Source organism: Engystomops pustulosus, chromosome 2, assembly GCF_040894005.1.
Source record: "Engystomops pustulosus chromosome 2, aEngPut4.maternal, whole genome shotgun sequence".
NCBI lineage: Eukaryota > Metazoa > Chordata > Amphibia > Anura > Leptodactylidae > Engystomops > Engystomops pustulosus.
In genome coordinates this window covers 9,157,890-9,179,514 of record NC_092412.1, presented here as the reverse complement: position 1 = coordinate 9,179,514, position 21,625 = coordinate 9,157,890, and the positions used below count along the sequence as shown (strand labels likewise).

General features: G+C 48.1%; 3 protein-coding genes across 3 annotated transcripts in view; 2 read left to right on the top strand and 1 right to left on the bottom strand.

Moving 5' to 3' along the window:
* The window catches only part of LOC140116870 (uncharacterized), a 401,113-nt gene that overhangs the window by 100,809 nt on the left and 278,679 nt on the right, over positions 1–21,625 (bottom strand).
* Positions 7,408–20,689, top strand: LOC140119748 (uncharacterized). Its single transcript, XM_072139101.1, is given in 6 exon segments — positions 7,408–7,705; positions 7,818–7,979; positions 8,064–8,186; positions 18,346–18,433; positions 18,669–20,383; positions 20,386–20,689. Coding segments are annotated over 6 exon segments (2,325 nt in total). The 5' UTR covers positions 7,408–7,594; the 3' UTR covers positions 20,512–20,689.
* LOC140119874 (uncharacterized) lies at positions 8,198–10,942 on the top strand. Its single transcript, XM_072139303.1, has 2 exons — positions 8,198–8,833; positions 9,497–10,942. Exons 1-2 carry the CDS (start codon positions 8,270–8,272, stop codon positions 9,638–9,640), a joined length of 708 nt encoding a protein of 235 aa, XP_071995404.1. The 5' UTR covers positions 8,198–8,269; the 3' UTR covers positions 9,641–10,942.

Sequence of the window (21,625 nt, the reverse complement as noted above, 5' to 3'; positions counted from 1 at the left end):
CGCAGTGCATCTGACCACTCCGCCTTGCTTATCAATCTCCTTATAGGCCCCCCCAGCGACTCCCGCTTATGGCGCCTGCACCCGGCTTGGCTCCTGTCTCCTGCGGTCCAGAGTACTGTTAGGGCAGCGCACAGCGAGTTCTGGGATGTACACTCAACCCATCCTGATCCTCTTCTAGTCTGGGACTCGTACAAGTCCTCGGTGCGGGGAGCATTCATGTCGGGTGTAGCTGGCCATAGGAAGTTATTAAATGCGCAGGAGGAGAGGCTGACGGCCACACTGGTGACCGCAGAAAAGGATTATCTAGAGAAACCTACTCCGGGGAATAAAAAGACTTGGGCTCAGGCGCAGAGGAACCATCTAGCTGTAGTGAAGGAGCGCACCAGCAAGCGCCTGCAAGCCAGGGAAGCGTCCATCTTTGAATTCGGAGATAAAAATGGGAAGCTGCTTGCATATCTCTCGCGGGCTGAACGTCCGTGTGCATCCGTTCCATCTATCCTTGACAGTAGCGGAGCCTTGAACACAGAACCCCGGGCCATAAACATGGTTTTTCACGAATTCTACTCTTCTCTTTACAGCTCCAGATTGTCCGCCTCTTCCGTCGAGATTTCCAGATTCCTTGACAGTCTTCCACTTTGGAGGCTCACACCGGCACAGTCATTGGAGCTTGATGCCCCGCTCTCGGCGGAGGAGGTGGAACTGGCCATCCAATCGTTGCCCCCCGGTAAGACACCTGGACTTGATGGGCTGGGAGGTGAGTGGTATAGGGATAACTGTGAGACTCTGGTCCCCCATCTCCTTAGCCTGTACTCCGATGCGCTCGACAGCGGTTCCCTCCCTGATTCTATGCGAGAGGCCCTTATTGTAGTTCTTCCCAAGCCTGGTAAGGACCCTCTGCATCCCGACTCATACCGTCCAATTTCCCTCCTAAACTCAGATGTCAAAATACTAGCAAAAATTCTGGCAACAAGGCTTAATAAAGTAATATTATCCTTGGTTCACCCAGACCAGACAGGCTTTATGCCAGGGAGGGGAACTGACATAAATATTCAAAGACTACACCTGAATGTAGCAGAGGCAGAGAAGTCTTCAGACCCTGGGTTTATATTATCCTTAGATAATTGCAAGGCGTTTGATTCTGTGGAGTGGCCCTATTTGTGGACCCTCCTGCCCAGGCTGGGTATTGGCCCTCGCTTCACAGCACTGGTTAGGTTATTGTATAATGACCCTAGGGCTAGGGTAAGGACCAATCTTAATATCTCACCTACTCTCCCTATGGCCAGGGGCACTAGACAGGGTTGCCCACTATCTCCCCTCCTCTTCGCGCTTGCCATTGAGCCCCTTGCTGTGGCGATCCGTCACTCTGATAGCATTAAGGGCATTGCTAGAGGTTCTATCATTGAAAAGGTATCTCTCTATGCTGATGATACACTTGTATACCTTGGGGATGTGGGCCCCTCTCTGGAATCCCTTCTGTCCTTGATAGAATGCTATGGGGGGTTCTCAGGTCTCCGGGTTAACTGGGACAAATCGGCCCTCTTTCCCTTATCAGATATAGGGGTACGCTCCCTTCCCGTCCCAGTCCAGGTGGTGTCCACCTTTAAATATCTGGGAGTCCAGGTGTCACGCAAGGTTCAGGCATATACAGAATTAAACATCACACCCCTGATAGCTGCAACGGAATCGCGCCTAAAAGCCTGGTCCACTCTCCCCTTGTCCCTATACGGGCGTATTAATATATTCAAAATGATCTTCCTCCCCAAATTTCTATACCTTTTTCATGCTTGTCCTATACTGCTTCCTAAGAGTCTGTTCAAACGCTTAGACGGCATTCTCAGGTCCTTCTACTGGCAGAGTAGCGCCCCGCGATTCAGTTTAGCGCTGCTTCAGGCTCCCAAGTCTAGGGGTGGACTGGCTGCCCCGGATCTGTATCTTTATTACCTGGCTTCCCAGCTAGTATATGCCCAGTGGTGGATAGATATAGACATGGGTAATGCAGCTACTGCATTGGCTGGTGCCCTAGTAGGTTCCTACGAGGCCCTTACAAACTTGCTGTACAGGTATAAGTCCCCATCTGATACCCCACTCCCCCTACGTACGGTAGCGGTGTGCTGGCGTAGGGCACAATCCCTGGTAGAACCGAGCAGCTCTCCCCCTCTCTCGCCTAGGACTCCATTGTGGCTCAATCCGTGGCTCTCTCACTTCCTCTCCCTCCCAGGCTGGACAATGTGGGGGGCAGCGGGGGTGAAATTTGTAGGCCAGCTCTTATCCCCGGAAGCAGAGTTACTCAGCTTTAACGAGATAAGGGAGAGACATACTGTACCCGATACGGCTAGCTTCCACTACACGCAACTGCGACACGCATTCAAAGCCCAATTCGGCTCCTTCAGCCTGACAGTGAAATTCTCCAAACTAGAGACTCTGATGAGTACCCCGGACCTCCCTAAGCCACTCACTCAGTGCTATGCTCTCCTACAAGAGCAAAAGTCCAGACCGTTTGATAGAGCCTGTGAACGCTGGAGACAGGATATCCCTGACCTGTCAGATGATGACTGGAGGGAGGTCGAACTGTCCTACTTCACATCTGTAGTGAGTGCGAGGGACTTCCTGATCCAATCTAAATTCCTCCATCGAGTATATTTCACCCCTGCTAGACTATTCCGCATGGGAGCAATGCCCAATGATCTTTGCTTTCGCTGTCAGGCTGAAGTCGGATCCTTCCTGCATTGTGTCTGGTCCTGCCCTAGGGTTCATGTCTTCTGGTCCGAAGTGCTGGAATTCCTAAATGTACACTTTGATTTCCCACGATTACTGTCTCCCTCTGTGTGTCTCCTCGGTATCATAAATGAAGTCATCAATGGCCACTATGACAAAATCTTCTTTAGGTTTGTATTATACTACGCCCGAAAAGTGGTGGTGATGACCTGGAAGGACCAGGAGCCCCCTCCATTAAAAAGATGGATATTACTTATTAACAGCGTCATTCCCCACTACCGGTCCCTGTATGTCAACAGGAAGTGTCCCCAGAAGTTTGACCGCATCTGGTCCAGATGGTGCGAGACTCCCCATACAGCCTTATAATCACATGTGATATATACTCCTCTCCATGATGACGGAGACTGAGCGTGCTGGTATGTGTGTGTGTGTGACTGATTGTCCCTGTGTCAATAGTTATTTGTGTTGTATCAAGATGTCTGGTTACAATATCTGCTGTCACTTATCGCGGTATATCCCTTAGTTAATATTGGAACGCAATAAGATCCTGTTCATTACCACGGATGCTATTCAATAATTCTGTATTGTGGGGAAGAAAGTATGTAACAGACAATCTTGTTCTTTGGTTTGTTTATTGCAATTGTTAAAAAAAAAATTTTCCAAAAAATTTGCAAAAATAAATACTTTTAAAAAAAAGACTGTAAGCTCTTGTGTCACCCCCTCACCCTCATAGACTGTAAGCTCTTGTGTCACCCCCTCATCCTCATAGACTGTAAGCTCTTGTGTCACCCCCCTCATCCTCATAGACTGTAAGCTCTTGTGTCACCCCCTCATCCTCATAGACTCTAAGCTCATGTGTCACCTCCTCATCCTCATAGACTGTAAGCTCTTGTGTCACCCCCCTCATCCTCATAGACTGTAAGCTCTTATGTCACCCCCTCATCCTCATAGACTGTAAGCTCATGTGTCACCTCCTCATCCTCATAGATTGTAAGCTCTTGTGTCACCCCCCTCATCCTCATAGACTGTAAGCTCTTGTGTCACCCCCTCATCCTCATAGACTGTAAGCTCATGTGTCACCTCCTCATCCTCATAGACTGTAAGTTCTTGTGTCACCCCTCATCCTCATAGACTGTAAGCTCTTGTGTCACCCCCTCATCCCCATAGACTGTAAGCTCTTGTGTCACCCCCTCATCCTCATAGACTGTAAGCTCTTGTGTCACCCCCTCATCCTCATAGACTGTAAGCTCTTGTGTCACCCCCTCATCCTCATAGACTGTAAGCTCTTGTGTCACCCCCTCATCCTCATAGACTGTAAGCTCTTGTGCCCCTCCTCATCCTCATAGACTGTAAGCTCTTGTGTCACCCCCCTCATCCTCATAGACTGTAAGCTCTTGTGTCACCCCCTCATCCTCATAGACTGTAAGCTCATGTGTCACCTCCTCATCCTCATAGACTGTAAGCTCTTGTGTCACCCCCCTCATCCTCATAGACTGTAAGCTCTTGTGTCACCCCCTCATCCTCATAGACTGTAAGCTCTTGTGTCACCCCCTCATCCTCATAGACTGTAAGCTCATGTGTCACCCCCCTCATCCTCATAGACTGTAAGCTCTTGTGTCACCCCCTCATCCTCATAGACTGTAAGCTCTTGTGTCACCCCCTCATCCTCATAGACTGTAAGCTCTTGTGTCACCCCCCTCATCCTCATAGACTGTAAGCTCTTGTGTCACCCCCTCACCCTCATAGACTGTAAGCTCTTGTGTCACCCCCTCATCCTCATAGACTGTAAGCTCTTGTGTCACCCCCCTCATCCTCATAGACTGTAAGCTCTTGTGTCACCCCCTCATCCTCATAGACTCTAAGCTCATGTGTCACCTCCTCATCCTCATAGACTGTAAGCTCTTGTGTCACCCCCCTCATCCTCATAGACTGTAAGCTCTTGTGTCACCCCCTCATCCTCATAGACTGTAAGCTCATGTGTCACCTCCTCATCCTCATAGATTGTAAGCTCTTGTGTCACCCCCCTCATCCTCATAGACTGTAAGCTCATGTGTCACCCCCTCATCCTCATAGACTGTAAGCTCTTGTGTCCCCCCTCATCCTCATAGACTGTAAGCTCTTGTGTCACCCCCCTCATCCTCATAGACTGTAAGCTCTTGTGTCACCCCCCTCATCCTCATAGACTGTAAGCTCTTGTGTCACCCCCTCATCCTCATAGACTGTAAGCTCATGTGTCACCTCCTCATCCTCATAGACTTTAAGCTCTTGTGTCACCCCCCTCATCCTCATAGACTGTAAGCTCCTGTGTCACCCCCTCATCCTCATAGACTGTAAGCTCTTGTGTCCCTCCTCATCCTCATAGACTGTAAGCTCTTGTGTCACCCCCCTCATCCTCATAGACTGTAAGCTCTTGTGTCACCCCCTCATCCTCATAGACTGTAAGCTCTTGTGTCACCCCCTCATCCTCATAGACTGTAAGCTCTTGTGTCACCCCCTCATCCTCATAGACTGTAAGCTCATGTGTCACCTCCTCATCCTCATAGACTGTAAGCTCTTGTGTCACCCCTCATCCTCATAGACTGTAAGCTCTTGTGTCACCCCCTCATCCTCATAGACTTTAAGCTCTTGTGTCACCTCCTCATCCTCATAGACTGTAAGCTCATGTGTCACCTCCTCATCCTCATAGACTGTAAGCTCTTGTGTCACCCCTCATCCTCATAGACTGTAAGCTCATGTGTCACCTCCTCATCCTCATAGACTGTAAGCTCTTGTGTCACCCCCTCATCCTCATAGACTGTAAGCTCTTGTGTCTCCCCCTCATCCTCATAGACTGTAAGCTCTTGTGTCTCCCCCTCATCCTCATAGACTGTAAGCTCTTGTGTCACCCCCCTCATCCTCATAGACTGTCAGCTCTTGTGTCATCCCCTCATCCTCATAGACTGTAAGCTCTTGTGTCACCCCTCATCCTCATAGACTGTAAGCTCTTGTGTCCTCCACTCATCCTCATAGACTGTAAGCTCTTGTGTCACCCCTCATCCTCATAGACTGTAAGCTCTTGTGTCATCCCCTCATCCTCATAGACTGTAAGCTCTTGTGTCACCCCTCATCCTCATAGACTGTAAGCTCTTGTGTCACCCCCCTCATCCTCATAGACTGTAAGCTCTTGTGTCCCCCCTCATCCTCATAGACTGTAAGCTCTTGTGTCACCCCCTCATCCTCATAGACTGTAAGCTCTTGTGTCACCCCACATCCTCATAGACTGTAAGCTCTTGTGTCACCCCCCTCATCCTCATAGACTGTAAGCTCTTGTGTCCCCCCTCATCCTCATAGACTGTAAGCTCTTGTGTCACCCCCTCATCCTCATAGACTGTAAGCTCTTGTGTCCCCCCTCATCCTCATAGACTGTAAACTCTTGTGTCACCCCCTCATCCTCATAGACTGTAAGCTCTTGTGTCCCCCCTCATCCTCATAGACTGTAAGCTCTTGTGTCACCCCCTCATCCTCATAGACTGTAAGCTCTTGTGTCCCCCCTCATCCTCATAGACTGTAAGCTCTTGTGTCACCCCCTCATCCTCATAGACTGTAAGCTCTTGTGTCACCTCCTCATCCTCATAGACTGTAAGCTCTTGTGTCCCCCCTCATCCTCATAGATTGTAAGCTCTTGTGTCCCCCCTCATCCTCATAGACTGTAAGCTCTTGTGTCCCCCCTCATCCTCATAGACTGTAAGCTCTTGTGTCACCCCCTCATCCTCATAGACTGTAAGCTCTTGTGTCACCCCATCCTAATAGACTGTAAGCTCTTGTGTCCCCTCCCTCATCCTCATAGACTGTAAGCTCTTGTGTCACCCCCTCATCCTCATAGACTGTAAGCTCTTGTGTCACCCCCTCATCCTCATAGACTGTAAGCTCTTGTGTCCCCCCTCATCCTCATAGACTGTAAGCTCTTGTGTCCCCCCCTCATCCTCATAGTCTGTAAGCTCTTGTGTCACCCCTCATCCACATAGACTGTAAGCTCTTGTGTCACCCCCTCATCCTCATAGACTGTAAGCTCTTGTGTCCCCCCTCATCCTCATAGACTGTAATCTCCTGTGAGCAGGGCCCTCCTAGTGTTCCCTATGTTATTATTTAGTTATGACTTATTTTATATGTTCCCCATGATCTGAATATGATGCCGCTATATAAAGTTATTATTGTATTGGAAGCAGCACAAATGTCCCTCATAGAAGCCACTGGTGATGTGAGTATTTATAGGGAGCGGTAACTCCATCACTACATGTCACTGCTGCCCCTCACCCGGGAGACTGCATCCAGAGCTCACACTCACAGGTGACACATAACCAGCGCCCCGCCCACACTGATCACATGATCTATTACATCAACAAAGGTCCTTCATCCACCATTTCACTGCTGCTTCCTTTTCTCCAGGAGTCCCCGCCCCTTTAGTGACATCACATCCCCAGGGTCACATGACTATTTTACAGGGACCTGGAGGACTTGTGTGAGGTAAAGAGAAGAGGTAAGTGATAAGAGGAGGGACTACAACTCCCAGCATGCTCCAGGAGCCCACACACTATATGGAGGGACTACAACTCCCAGCATGCTCCAGGAACGCACACACTATATGGAGGGACTACAACTCCCAGCATGCTCCAGGTCCCTCCATGTGGGGTCCAGTATGTGCTATTAGTGAGGAGCGGCACAGTCCAGCGCCATCACTCCTCCCTCAGTCCAGTGACCTCCCCTCCAGTGTCTGGAGAATCCCCATCTGTCACATCACACATGTCATGGACACAATTGCTTCATATAGAGTTTGCTCTTAGTTCTTGTCATGTTTCCTCAGGTTCTATAGATCCAGGACTCCCAGAGGTTTCTCCTAAAGATGATCCTTTCCATCAATGATCCACCAGGGATCCGGGAGAAGGACAGAGAGCAGATGGCGGCCAGGATCCTGGAGCTCACCCTGGAGATGATCTCCTTGATAACCGGAGAGGTGAGAGTCTCCCAGGACACGGCTCTTATCTCTAGGAATAACAGCGGGAAATGACTGGAGAGGTGAAGGATTCTTAGGATCTATGTAGTGATCAGTGTCTCCCCATACACAGGATTACACAGTAGTGAAGAAGTCGTCTGGTGAGTGTGTGACCCCCCGTGTGTCAGGAGGATGGACCCAGAGCCCCATCACCGAGCCTCCACCTCATTCACTGATACATGAGCAGAAGATCCTAGAACTTACCTTCAGGATCACTGAGCTGCTGAGCGGAGAGGTGAGCGCTGCCGGGAATGCTGGGACATTGTACAATAACACAAGGGAGGGGTCTGGGTGATGACTGTGTCATTGTGGGTGTCAGGTTCCTATAAGGTGTCAGGACGTCACTGTCTATTTCTCCATGGAGGAGTGGGAGTATATAGAAGGACACAAGGACCAGTACAAGGACATCATGATGGAGGACCACCAGCCCCTCACATCACCAGGTAAGAGGAGACCTTCCTGATTATAGAGGACAGAGCAGGTGTGAGGTCACCTCCTCCATCATCTCATCATCACATATAGACAATGTATCAGTCACTGTGTATATTTCCTATAGATGGATCCAGTCAGAGAAATCCACCAGAGAGATGTCCCAGTCCTGGAGATTCCCGGGATATTACACAGGAACCAGAGAGATGTCCCAGTCCTGGAGATTCCCGAGATATTACACAGGAACCAGAGAGATGTCCCAGTCCTGGAGATTCCCGGGATATTACACAGGTACCAGAGAGATGTCCCAGTCCTGGAGATTCCCGGGATATTACACAGGAACCAAAGAGATGTCCCAGTCCTGGAGATTCCCGGGATATTACACAGGAACCAGAGAGATGTCCCAGTCCTGGAGATTCCCGAGATATTACACAGGAACCAGAGAGATGTCCCAGTCCTGGAGATTTCCGAGATATTAAAGAGGAACCAGAGAGATGTCCCAGTCCTGGAGATTCCCGGGATATTACACAGGAACCAGAGAGATGTCCCAGTCCTGGAGATTCCCGAGATATTAAAGAGGAACCAGAGAGATGTCCCAGTCCTGAAGATTCCCAAGATATGAAAGTGGAACCGGAGGAGAACAACCCACTGGATCATCAGGTAGATGGAGCTGAGGTTCCTGTGAATCCTCTATAGATGGATGTAATGAGGCTTCTACTAACCTTCTACAGCAGCAGTGGGTGGAGGGTCTATGGCAGTGGTGGCGAACCTATGGCACGGGTGCCAGAGGTGGCATTCAGTGCCCTCTCTGTGGGCACCCTGACCATTACCCAGCAGAAAGGTCACCGTTCAGGACTCAAGATCTCCTCCTGCAGTCATAGGCAGCCCCCAGGACTTTAGTGCTATTTTAAAGCAACTTGAAGTGCAGGGGGAGCAAGGAGGGGAGGACAGAGCTGATTTATCATTAAAGCCCTTTCTCTGGGGCATTGATTCATCCTGTTAAGGAGACCTTAGAGGGAATCTGCAATAATAATCTGCATTTCTTCTTCTTTCTACTGTATTGGTGTCCTCAGGACGTTAATATGTTTGAAGTGTGAGTTATTTTAGTTACCTTAATTTGGCACTTTGTGAAAAATATGTGGCTTTTGCGAATAGTTTCCGCACTCAGTCCCTAAAAGGTTCACCATCACTGGTCTATGGGATGATGTTGAAGACCTGAAGTCCATGAGCGCAGTCTCCACCTCAGGATCAGATCGGTTTATGCAGTAATATAATCGTAGCATTACTGTTGATGTGTAAAATGTTCACGTTGGATCTTTCCAGGAAAGTTGTGGTGGAAGGAGGAGCGGAGAGGAAATCCCCTCATCAGTGACAGAGGAGGGTAAGAGCCTTTCATGTATCTTGTGGGTTATTCTTCCCTTATACATTGCAGGGAGAGGTCACATCCAGGGGAGGAGATGGAGATGACATAGACACCGGCTCATCTGTCTCTGGTCTCCTCCTCCAGTCAGTCGGATCAGTCTATATCCACATGTTGTGTTACTATAAGACTTTGAGGAATTTTTTTGGATGCAGTGAAGATCACCCAAATATGTTCAGAAAAAATCTTATTTAAAGGGGTGGTCTGCTCTAAGGATAATATAAACAGAATGCAGAATAAAGTGTTCATGTACAGCCCCAAACACACAACCAACCATGATAAAAAAGCCAAAAGGATGACAATAACACTTACTGGTAATTTGATGTTAAGATTGAGAAATTAGGGCGAGATTACAGCAGATAGTTACACAGCATATCCATCTTCTAATTCCTAGAGGAAGTACTAGTTGTAGCCCATGTAGCGGCCGTACAGGTGAGTTCTAGTGAAGCAGAAGATAACTCGGCCCAGACCAACACCACCCTGATGGAGTGTACTGTTAGAACTTTGGCTTCATAGAAGGAAGCAATGGCGGACCCGATCCATCTGGTAACAGTCACTTTGCCAGACTCTTTCCCCTTATTTCTTCCCTGGAATTGAATGGAAAAAATGGTTAGAGGCTCTAAATTCAGCAGTCCTCTGTAAATGTAACCAGATACATCTCCGGGTGTCCAACATATGGAATTCCTACTCCTTTTCTGAGAAAGAAAATGGTCGAATAGATGACAGACAGACTTCCTGCTGACATTGGAACTTAGAGATAACTTCAGGAAGAAAGGGATTATGTTTCCAGACAATCCTCCAGGATGTAAATGTTTGGGGGTCAACAGGAAAGTTTAATGCATGGGACCTGGATTTAGTGATGCTGACATATTTCATCAGGACATACCTTAAGAAAATTTTTCACGTCCATTGTTGCGAGTCACTCTCTTTATGCCCCTCAAAGAATTGGACAAGGTTGCCTGGGACATTTCTCGTCGCCAATGGTTGCGTCATCCAGAAGGGGTTAATCTTCCACAACCTGACTGAGGCATGGGATTCCCCTTGGTGGTGAAGGAGATTAACATAGACGAGTGGTCAGATAACGTTCTCGGGAGATACTGAACGTCAGTCACTTGAGGCAACGTTCTAGAGTCTCTCAACGCCAAGTCAATCCGAGAGAGACTAGCATAAGTGGAGAAGCAACAGGAATATTGTCTAGAGTGTAAATAGCAGACCCTCCACAGATCTATCATGCCCACTTCCGAGAGTAGTGTATCAAAAGGGGTCAAACCCCACACTTGCATCCATCAGTATGTCTATCAAGGCCGCCATGAGGAACGCTATTGAAGTCACTACCAGGTACAGTATACCGGATGTTTTGCAATATATACCAACACCAACGTACATATAGAGGGGGGGGGGTATAGACCGTAATAAGCAGAAAAGAGAATGTGCAAATTTTGCATCTCAGGCAGATATACCTCCATCCACATCCACCACTTTATACATTCAAAAAGTATATTCCTATGTACCAAAATACTCACTCGCCAAGCGTATGAGGAATAAACAGCATGATATGTATTCCCTCCCCAGGGTTTAAAGTGTATACGGTCATCAGACATATGTGTCTCCTGAAGGCAGTATATGGCGGGTTTCTGTCTGAGCAGATACTGGAAAACCCCCATAAGCTTGGCCGCATCTGACAGACCTCTCACATTCTAATTAACTACTATCACATTCACAGCCATCTACCCTCACATTCAAACCAGAATTGATGCCACCCTCTACCCCCATCCACTGACATTGCTTCCACCCGCTACCTCCCAAAGCCAGAACCGGTCCCTCCACTACCCACCAATACCCAAACAAATGCCACAAGCGACCCATATATCGCCTCCACCCGTATGGGTCTTTGTTAGGGAAATGCATATTCCTACAATAAACCAGCCGGACATACATTGCATATTTCACATACATGAACATTTTTGGTTTAGTGCAAACCATCAGGTGTGCCCCCCCAGCCGCTTCCCCCCTATTCAACTAAACATTGGAAGGAAGGCAGGATACATGTAGCTACTCGGATCAGTGAACCCCCTGGACCACCGCGGGAGATGGTACTAGCCGACATCTGGGGCCGGAATCAAAGTGGCACCTGGTCTTCACCAGAGCCGGCGGTGCAACTAGCCCGCGGGGGCAGCCAAGGTCAAGGTACAGAAACAGCGTTCAGGTTTGAGGTCAGGTACAGGCACGTAGTCAGGGCTGGCGGCAGAGATGCAAGAGCACAGGTTAGGTCTGAGGTCAACAACAGGAATTCAGGCAAGTCAGGAACGTTAACTACAGCTACGAACGTAGGAAGCTTTCTCAAGGCTAGAGAGTGCAAATATCCGTCGGGGAATGATGGGAGATGCCGGTCTTTATGGAAACCTGGAAGTGGCCAGCGCCAATCAGCAGTGTGCTGTGTAAACAGAATTGGGATCGGTGTTACTAGATAACATCCAGTGTGAGGCTACACACATGCAAAAACAAATCTAAGCAAAGAGGACAAGAGAGCATGTGTACAGTAGCAAACAAATAAAGAATCACTTTATTGAAAAATGGACACAAGACAATATCAGCAAGACAAACAATGTATAAAACCAATTAAAAAGGAATGCACCCTGGTGCACCCATCAATCCTGAAACAGCCGGAGCCCGACACCTGATAATGACGGGATGTCCGAACCTGAGTCCCACAACACCATCTCACAGCTCAAATAAATGGAAATGACACAAATGGGACATGTGTCTGCGGGAGAAAGTTATACCAACATGTACCAACATATAATCTGGTCAGTGAATGAATAGTGAGAAGCACAGATGTGCAAGAAGTTCTCTGTCCCTGAATGTGTAAAGTACAATGATGGACCCACAAGGCACAGTGCTCAAACGATAATTACCGTGAGGTGTGAGACGGCGGTAAGGACCCAGGACTGGTAGCCCCACGCGTTCCGCTGCGTGCCGCAGCTTCTTCAGCGTGCCCTGAAGAAGCTGCGGCACGCAGCGGAACGCGTGGGGCTACCAGTCCTGGGTCCTCACCGCCGTCTCACACCTCACGGTAATTATCGTTTGAGCACTGTGCCTTGTGGGTCCATCATTGTACTTTACACATTCAGGGACAGAGAACTTCTTGCACATCTGTGCTTCTCACTATTCATTCACTGACCAGATTATATGTTGGTACATGTTGGTATAACTTTCTCCCGCAGACACATGTCCCATTTGTGTCATTTCCATTTATTTGAGCTGTGAGATGGTGTTGTGGGACTCAGGTTCGGACATCCCGTCATTATCAGGTGTCGGGCTCCGGCTGTTTCAGGATTGATGGGTGCACCAGGGTGCATTCCTTTTTAATTGGTTTTATACATTGTTTGTCTTGCTGATATTGTCTTGTGTCCATTTTTCAATAAAGTGATTCTTTATTTGTTTGCTACTGTACACATGCTCTCTTGTCCTCTTTAATCAGCAGTGTGCTAGCTCTTTAAATCTTCAAATACCGGTGCATGCACGCCGTAGGGAGCGGGAATGCGCGCGTGGCCTAGCCGGGATGGGAGAAGGATCATGGAGAGGTAAGTGAGGGCCGGGGGCGCCGCACAATGGCCAGATAAAACTTGCAACTAGTTACACAAGGAATGCCAGAACTTGGACACAAACTGATCCCCACAGTCGGATACGATGTGCAACGGAAATCCATGCTGCTGGAAGAACTGGCAAGCAGTGGAGAAGACGGAAGACCTGGAAAGGGAACACAATGGAACATCTTGGAAAACCGGTCTGTCACCCCCCAGATAACAATATTGCCAGAGGAGAGAGTAAGATCAGTGACAAAGTCCATAGCCACGTGAGACCACGGGCGACTGGGTATCGGCAAAGGGAAGTAACAGTCCAGCCGGTTTGAGAAGAGAGGCTTTGTTACGGGCACAGGAGGAGCAGGATCCCACAAAATCCCGGACGTCTTTGACCAGATCTGGCCACCAGTAGTAGCGGGAGATGAGGGCCATGGAACGTTGCACCCCTGGGTGCACAGCCACTCGCAAAGAATGTCTGTAAGACAGAATCCTCTTCCGGATAGCAGGTCTGACATACGTCTTGCCGGGAGATAGCTGTCGAAGATCCACCAGAGCTGCAACAACAAGTTGTTCAGGAGAGATGGTATGTCAAGGAACTGGCTCCTCTCCAATGACATCCGAAGCACGGGACAGAGCATCAGCCTTGACATTCTTTTCCGCAGGACAGAAGTGGATTAATAGGTTGAAGCTTGAGAAGAACAACGACCAACGGGCTTGCCTGGGATTCAGGCGCTGAGCTGTCTGGAGGAAAAGTAGGTTCTTGTGGTCAGTGTACATACAAACTGGATGGAGAGCTCCCTCCAATAGATACCGCCACTCCTGCAGGGCAAGTTTGATGGCTAACAGTTCTCTGTCACTAATAGAGTAATTTCTCTCTGCGGAGGAAAAAGTCTTGTGAGAGTTTGGCCCTTAGGCCCTTTCTGTGTGAGCAATTCTCCAGCTCCCACGGAGGATGCATCCACCTCAAGAAGAAAGGGTTTCTCAGAGTCTGGCCTAGTGAGAACAGGAGCCGAGATAAAGGCGGACTTCAACCTGGAGAAGGCTTCTTCAGCCTCAGGAGGCCAGGCACAGGCACCTTTCTTACTAAGTACCACGATGGGAGACTAGTGTCCACTAGAGTGGAAAAATGCGGAATAAACTGCCGATAATAGTTCGCAAAACCCAGAAACCTCTGTTTGGCTTGTGGACCTTCTGGGCGGGCCACTGAAGAACTGCAGACAGTTTAGCAGTATCTGGAGGCCTCTGTCGGAGATTATGTAGCCGAGGAATGATAGGCTGCGTTCGTGAAACTGACATTTTTGAAGCTTGGCGTATAGATGTATAGCCCGTAGCCAGCCAAGAACTTGACAGACGTGTGATTGATGGGTCTTGAGGTCTGGAGAATACACCAAGATCGTCCAGGTAGACCACGACACATGTATACAGAAGGCCGCTGAAAATGTAATTCACAAACTCCTGAAAGACAGCAGGACTGACAATGAATAATAATAATACTTTATTATTATCCCGAACGGGAACTTATAATGCCACCTTGGAGCGTTCGGTGACAAACTGGGAGGGCTTCAGTTCAATATGCAATGAGCACTGGGTAATAAAGCCTCTGCAGAGCGTGGGATCCCCATCAGACTTATCAAGCATGGAGAGTCTGAGCCTTGGTTCACCCGCCAGTAGACAAGCCGATGCGACTGGAAAAGTCACAAGAACTGCCGCTGGAGTAGTCGCTGGAGCCTGATGCAGAGTGGCAACCATCTGTTGCAGCTCTCCTTGCGATGCAATCTGCTGGGCGACAACGCTGGTAAGATCAGCCTGAATCGGAAGCGGCACCTTGACGAGGTCCATGGCCGGATCTTACTCCCAGGACTCGGGGTCAGTGAACCCCCTGGACCACCGCAGGAGATGATACAAGCGACATCTGGGACTGGAATCTTAAGTGGCACCTGGTCTTCACCAGAGCCCGCCGCAAATCGGGATGGTCTTGCTGCCGCAGGGTGCCAGCAGGTCGTTCAACAGCTGCGACTAGCCCATGGTGGCAGCAAAGGTCGAGGTACAAAAACAGCATTCAGGGTCAGGTACAGGCACATAGTCAGGGCTGGTGGCAGAGATGCAAGGTCACAGGTCAGGTCCGAGGTCAACAACAGGAATTCAGGCAAGGCAGGAATGGGAACAACAGCTAGGAACGTAGGAAGCTTTCTCTAAGGCTAGTGAGCACAAATATCTGGTGGGGAATGATGGGAGCCGCCGGTCTTTATGGATACCCGGAAGTGGCCAGTGGTGCGCTGGCCCTTTAAATCTTCGAGTGCCGGTGCTCGCCCTAGGAAGTGAGGACGTGCCCGCGGCCGGGATGGAAGCAGGATTGTGGAGAGGTAAGGGAGGGTCGGGCAAAAGAGAGTTCCGTAATTGATAAAGAACTGAGATATAGTGGAAGATTCATGGAACAAATTGTTGTGATTCCAGTAATTCCAGTAATCCAGACTCCCGCGCCTAGAAAAGTGAGAATAATATGCCCACGCAGTCGACTTTGGTAGCAATTCAAATGGAACAAATGTTTCCCAGGCGGTGGAGTTCTTTAGAAGCAGTGGCTGCTTCTTTAGAAGCAGTGGGATAGCTTGCAACTGCTGCATCATAAGATCTGGAAAGTGCAGAGGCCTTTTCATTTTTTGAGCCCAGGCAATAGGTGTCTCATAGATTGAACCTGGAGAAGTAAAGAGACCACTTGGCTTGACAAGGGTTCAGATGTATCATCAGGCGTGGAGAAGCTTTGCTTACACCTAGGGAAGCCTCTCCCAAGAACCCTAGGTGCTAGCGTTTCCCGGAGGCTGGGGACGGATAGGACAAGACCCGATGAAGTGCTCTGGACTGGCACGCTAAAGGCAGAGGTTACCCTGGCGTCTTCTGATGCGTTCCTCGGAAGAGAGTCTAGTTCTGTCCACCTCCATAGGCTCCTCTGCAGATGGATTGACCAGAGGCTGGAGTGGTCTTTGGAAGGCCGTAGCCAGGTGAGGAAGGCGTCGGGACAGACTTGGGATTGCTCGAGGTGTGACTCCTCAGCACGCTACCTAAACCGCACGCCTATCCGGGTGGCCAAGGTGATGAGACCACTCAGAGTAGACAGCAGATCACGAGCAGCCAGAGCATCCTTAACATGAGAGGCAAGAACCTTTTTGAAAGCTGCGGACAGGGCCACGTCGTTCCAGGAACGTTCCGAAGCCAAAGTACGGAACTGGACTGCATACTCTCCCATGGAGGAATTCCCCTGACGTAGATTGAGTAAGGCAGCTTCGGCGGAGGAGGCCCGAGTCGGTTCTTCGAACATGGACCAGAATTCAGACAAAAAGGCCACGAGAGAAGCTGTAACTGGGTCGTTTCTGTCCCAAAGGGGAGTAGCCCAGGCCAGGGCTTTCCGGGAGAGAAGACTGATTATGATTGCCACCTTGGATCGCTCCATGATGAATTGGGATGGCATAAGTTCTATGTGCAGGGAGCACTGAGTTATAAAGCTCCTGCACATCTTGGAATTGCCATCGTACTTGCTGGCCATGGACAACCGAAGTCTAGGTTCAACGGCAGGTAGACAAGCCGGAGTGGTGGGAGTCGCAAGAGCAGCCTCAGGAACCTGTTGCTGGTTAGCTAGCAGTTGTTGCAGCATGGTGGTGACTTGCTCCAGCTGATCACGTTGTGTAGCAATCTGCCAAGATTGGTGGATCACGATGGTGAAAAGATCAGGCTTACTGGGAGACGGAACCTCGGCGGGATCCATGGCCAGATCTTACTGTCAGGCTTGAGGGTTGTGGATCCTCTGGACCACTGCAGACGAGGACACAAGCCACTACCTGGGACCTGAGTCTAAGTGGTACCCGGTTTTCACCAGAGCCCGTCGCAAAGCAGGTTAGACAAGCTGCGGCGTGGTACCACCAGGTCGATCCTCAGTAGTGACTTGTCTGCAGTGGCAGCCTGCAACAGAAGACATAGAATTTCTGCCAGAGATAAAGTAGAAAAGACTGTGAGATATATACGTTAGAAGGGTAACATCACTTCCCTAAGAAACACTTTTGATGGAAGGAACCGCTATCCAAACCGCACATTTCATCAGATTCTTGAAGCGTACCTCTTTTTATAGACGAGTGTGAATTTCAGTAATGGAAGGCACAGAGCTTTGTATCCAATAAAAGGAAGACCATGGTATCCAAATAGGGTCATTATGTAATTGTCAGGATCGGTGGTAGGAGATCCTCTGGACCACCGCGGACGATGATGCAAACCGACACCTGGGAGCAAAATCTAAGTGGCACCCGGTTTTCACCAGAACCTGCCGCAAAGCGGGTTGGACTTGCTGCGGCGTTGTACCACCAGGTCGTTCCACAGGTGTGACTTTGTCCGCGGCGGCGGCCAAGGCGAAGTACAGAATAGTGAAGGAGAAGCATGGTTGAGGACCGGCTGGAGGTCGAGACAGGCAGCACAGGATCAGAGTCGGGGACGTAGCAGAAGGTCAGGACAGGCAGCACGGAAGCGATGTCAGGAACGGAATCGAGGTCACAACGGGAAATCTGAATAATTGCACTGGGCATCAGGAACAAGCTTTCTCTAAGGTAATGAGGCAGAAAGATCCGGAAGGGTGTGTGCCGAGAGGCTGGGTTAAATAGAATTTTGGGTAGCCTTTAGATCTTGAGAAGCCGACATGAGCACATGCTCGGGGACGGGTGAGTGGATGTGCTGCGGAGCGGGGGGACACAGAGGAGAATGGGTGCGTCCGTGACCCGATGCATGGATCGCGGGACCACCCGTGACAGTAATGTTTAGAGCCACTGGGGCACGAGCACCACCATTAAGTTGCAGCATCATATCAGAGACATCAGTCGTTTAGTCCATGCCATTATTTTAGTTTGCATCCACTCCATCTGAATGAGCACGTTCAAGGAGATGTGGTCCTTGGGTGTCACCAAGATAACAATTCCCAGGTACTTTCTTTCACTAGACAACTAGATAATTCTCCGCTGCTGCAGATTAATCCCCGTATCCATTGGTAGATGATTAATCTGGTGCAGGATAAGACTTGCAAATGATACTTTGCATCTAGTTTGCTGCACTAGAATATTGCATTTTCTGGCACATTGGCTATTTCCTGCAAGACTAAACCCCCTTTGTAGAAGACACTCCCTTCATTCACCCAGGTCATAGAACAAGAATGTTCTATGGCCAAGGCAAAGAGCAGGGGCGATAAGGGGAACCCTGTCTCATGCCCCGACTCGGAGGGAAGCAGTCGGACATTCTGCCATTTACATGCGTCCTAGCCATAGGGGAGCCACACAGCAGTTACACATATGCCATGAATCTGGGGCCAAACCCCATCCTATCCAAGACCAACCGCAAGTATTGCCAATTGACATCCTCAAATGCTCTGGCAGTGCCGAATGATAAAATATGTTGGTTTAGTTCTGCTTGTAACTAGGGAAAGGAAAACCTCCAATAATGATTTCTTGACTATACTTTTCAGGAGATGAAAAAGGTTCCCGTGGACGTCCCCCCTCATCTCCTTGTGGTGAAGTAAAAGATGATCAATCCCATATTTCCACAGAGGAGGGAAATCATGGAGATAAAAGGCAGTTTCCATGTCCGAAATGTGAGAAGCGTTTTACCCAGAAATCATATCTTGTTATCCATCAAAGAATTCACACAGGAGAGAAGCCATATTCATGTTCAGAATGTGGAAAATGTTTTACTGAGAAATCAAAACTACTAAGACATCAAAGAAGTCACACAGGAGAGAAGCCATTTTCATGTTTAGAATGTGGAAAATGTTGTACTCAGAAATCAGATTTATTAAGACATCAAAGAACTCACACAGGAGAGAAGCCATTTTTATGTTCAGAATGTGGAAAATGTTTTACTCGGAAATCAAAATTGCTAAAACATCAAAGAAGTCACACAGGAGAGAAGCCATTTTTATGTTCAGAATGTGGAAAATGTTTTTCTTTTAAATCAGAATTACTAAGACATCAAAGAACTCACACAGTAGAGAAGCCATTTTTATGTTCAGAATGTGGAAAATGTTTTACTCGGAAATCAGAATTCCTAAGACATCAAAGAACTCACACAGGAGAGAAGCCATTTTCATGTTCAGAATGTGGAAAAAGTTTTACTTGGAAATCAGAATTACTAGGACATCAAAGAACTCACACAGGAGAGAAGCTATTTTCATGTTCAGAATGTGGAAAAGGTTTTAATCGGAAATCAGAATTAATAGGGCATCAAAGAACTCACACAGGAGAAAAGCCATTTTTATGTTCAGAATGTGGAAAATGTTTTATTCGGAAATCACAATTAGTAAGTCATCAAAGAACTCACACAGGAGTGAAGCCATTTTCATGTTCAGAATGTGGAAAATGTTTTACTTGGAAATCAGAATTACTAACACATCAAAGACGCCACACAGGAGAAAAGCCATTTTTATGTTCAGAATGTGGAAAATGTTTTAATGAGAAATCAAAACTACTAAGACATCAAAGAATTCACACAGGAGAGAAGCCATTTTCATGTTTAGAATGTGGAAAATGTTTTACTCGAAAATCAGAATTATTAGGACATCAAAGAACTCACACAGGAGAGAAGCCATTTACATGTTCAGAATGTGGAAAATGTTTTACTTGGAAATCAGAATTACTAGGACATCAAAGCACTCATACAGGAGAGAAGCCATTTTCATGTTCAGAATGTGGAAAATTTTTTAATCGGAAATCAGAATTACAAGGACATCAAATAACTCACACAGGAGAGAAACCATTTTTATGTTCAGAATGTGGAAAATGTTTTGCTCGGAAATCAGATTTACTAGGACATCAAAGAACTCACACAGGAGAGAAACCATTTTCATGTTTAGAATGTGGAAAATGTTTTACTCAGAAAACACATCTTGTAAAACATGAGAGAATTCACACAGGGGAGAAGCCATATACGTGTAATGAATGTGGAAAATGTTTCCGTTTGAATTCAAAGCTTATTCAGCACCAAAGAATTCATACAGGTGAGAAACCATTTTCATGTTCACAATGTGGAAATAGTTTTACTCTGAAATCACATCTTGTTCGACACCAGAGAATTCACACAGGTGAGAAACCATTTTTGTGTAGAGAATGTGGAAAATGTTTCAGCGTTCAGTCATCTCTTTCTGAACACCAAAGAACTCACACAGGGGAGAAGCCATTTTCATGTCCAGAATGTGGAAAATGTTTTACCCGGAAATCACATCTTGTTACTCATCTGAGATCTCACACCAAGTAGAAGCTTTTCTTATGTTCAGAATGTGGAAAATGTTTTACTTTATATTTATATGTAAATGATCAGAAAGCAGTTTTTGTGCTTCTAACCAGTGGGACTTGGTGGTCTCAGATGAGGAACTAATAAAATTGCTCTCCGCCCCATCTACCCTACACTTTGGATTTTCTGTTAGAGCAGAGCTTTTTAATTTTTAATCTCCCTACTGTACAAATCTCTTATATGCCCCATATGCCACTTCCCAAACTGCCCCCATAGTAGCCGTGCCCTCATTAAAGTGGAATAATTCCATGACAGGGGCATTATTAAGGACCGGCAGCCAGTATGGGTTTAACTTGCAAGGGCCCTTGCTTCTAGATTGGTCACCAAGGTTCAATGTTACCTGTATAGGGGAATGGTCAGATAAGGATCTGGTAAGATAGTCTACCATCGTGACCATTGGTATCACCCTATTATTATCAATGGCCAAGTCTATTCTAGATTTGAATGCATTTGAGGCAGAGAAACAAATTTCCCTCCTCTCCTCAGGGCTCTGAGCCTTCCGAAGATCAGTCAATTGTACCTCATTGAGAAGTCTTGCAAGGCCTGTAGTAGGACTGTCACTAAGGATAGTGCCCGTGTGAAATTTTGTCTAGACATGGCCGCACCAAGCAATTGATATCTCCGATCACAGGAATGGACTGGCACACAGGAACGCAGGACCATAGGAACGGACTGGCACACAGGAACGCAGAAATCACGTGAATGCAGGAATCACAGGGGAGCTTTCTCTTCAGGGAAGTTTGAAGATCCGGCAAGGGTAACAGGAAGAGGCTGGAATTTAAATCAGGCCAGTGCCAATTATCGGCGCACTGGCCCTTTAAATCTTAACGAGCCGGCACACGCGTGCCCTAGGAGATGGGGACGCGCGTACCAAGCTGCGGGAGCAGCGGAGATCGCCGCTGGAGCCAGGGGAGGTAAGTGATGCCAGGCATCGGAGGTATATGGAGAGACACGGGTGCGCCCGCGAACCGAGACAGGGATCGCGGGAGCACCCATGACAATATCTTTCCTCAGCATCAATATAAAAATGGGAGCATCGTATCGGAACATCTTTATGAATGAGGATACTAACGCTACAGGAGTAAGTATTGTGGAAGATTTCTTAGAGGCCTCCCCCAACTCCCTGACATTCCATGA

Bases quoted from the DNA above. Each gene is read 5' to 3' on its own strand.
- LOC140119874 (XM_072139303.1), top strand. From the start codon at position 8,270: ATGTATCAGTCACTGTGTATATTTCCTATAGATGGATCCAGTCAGAGA. The intron at 8,834-9,496 runs GTAGATGGAGCT...GGATCTTTCCAG, and splicing joins ACAACCCACTGGATCATCAG to GAAAGTTGTGGTGGAAGGAG.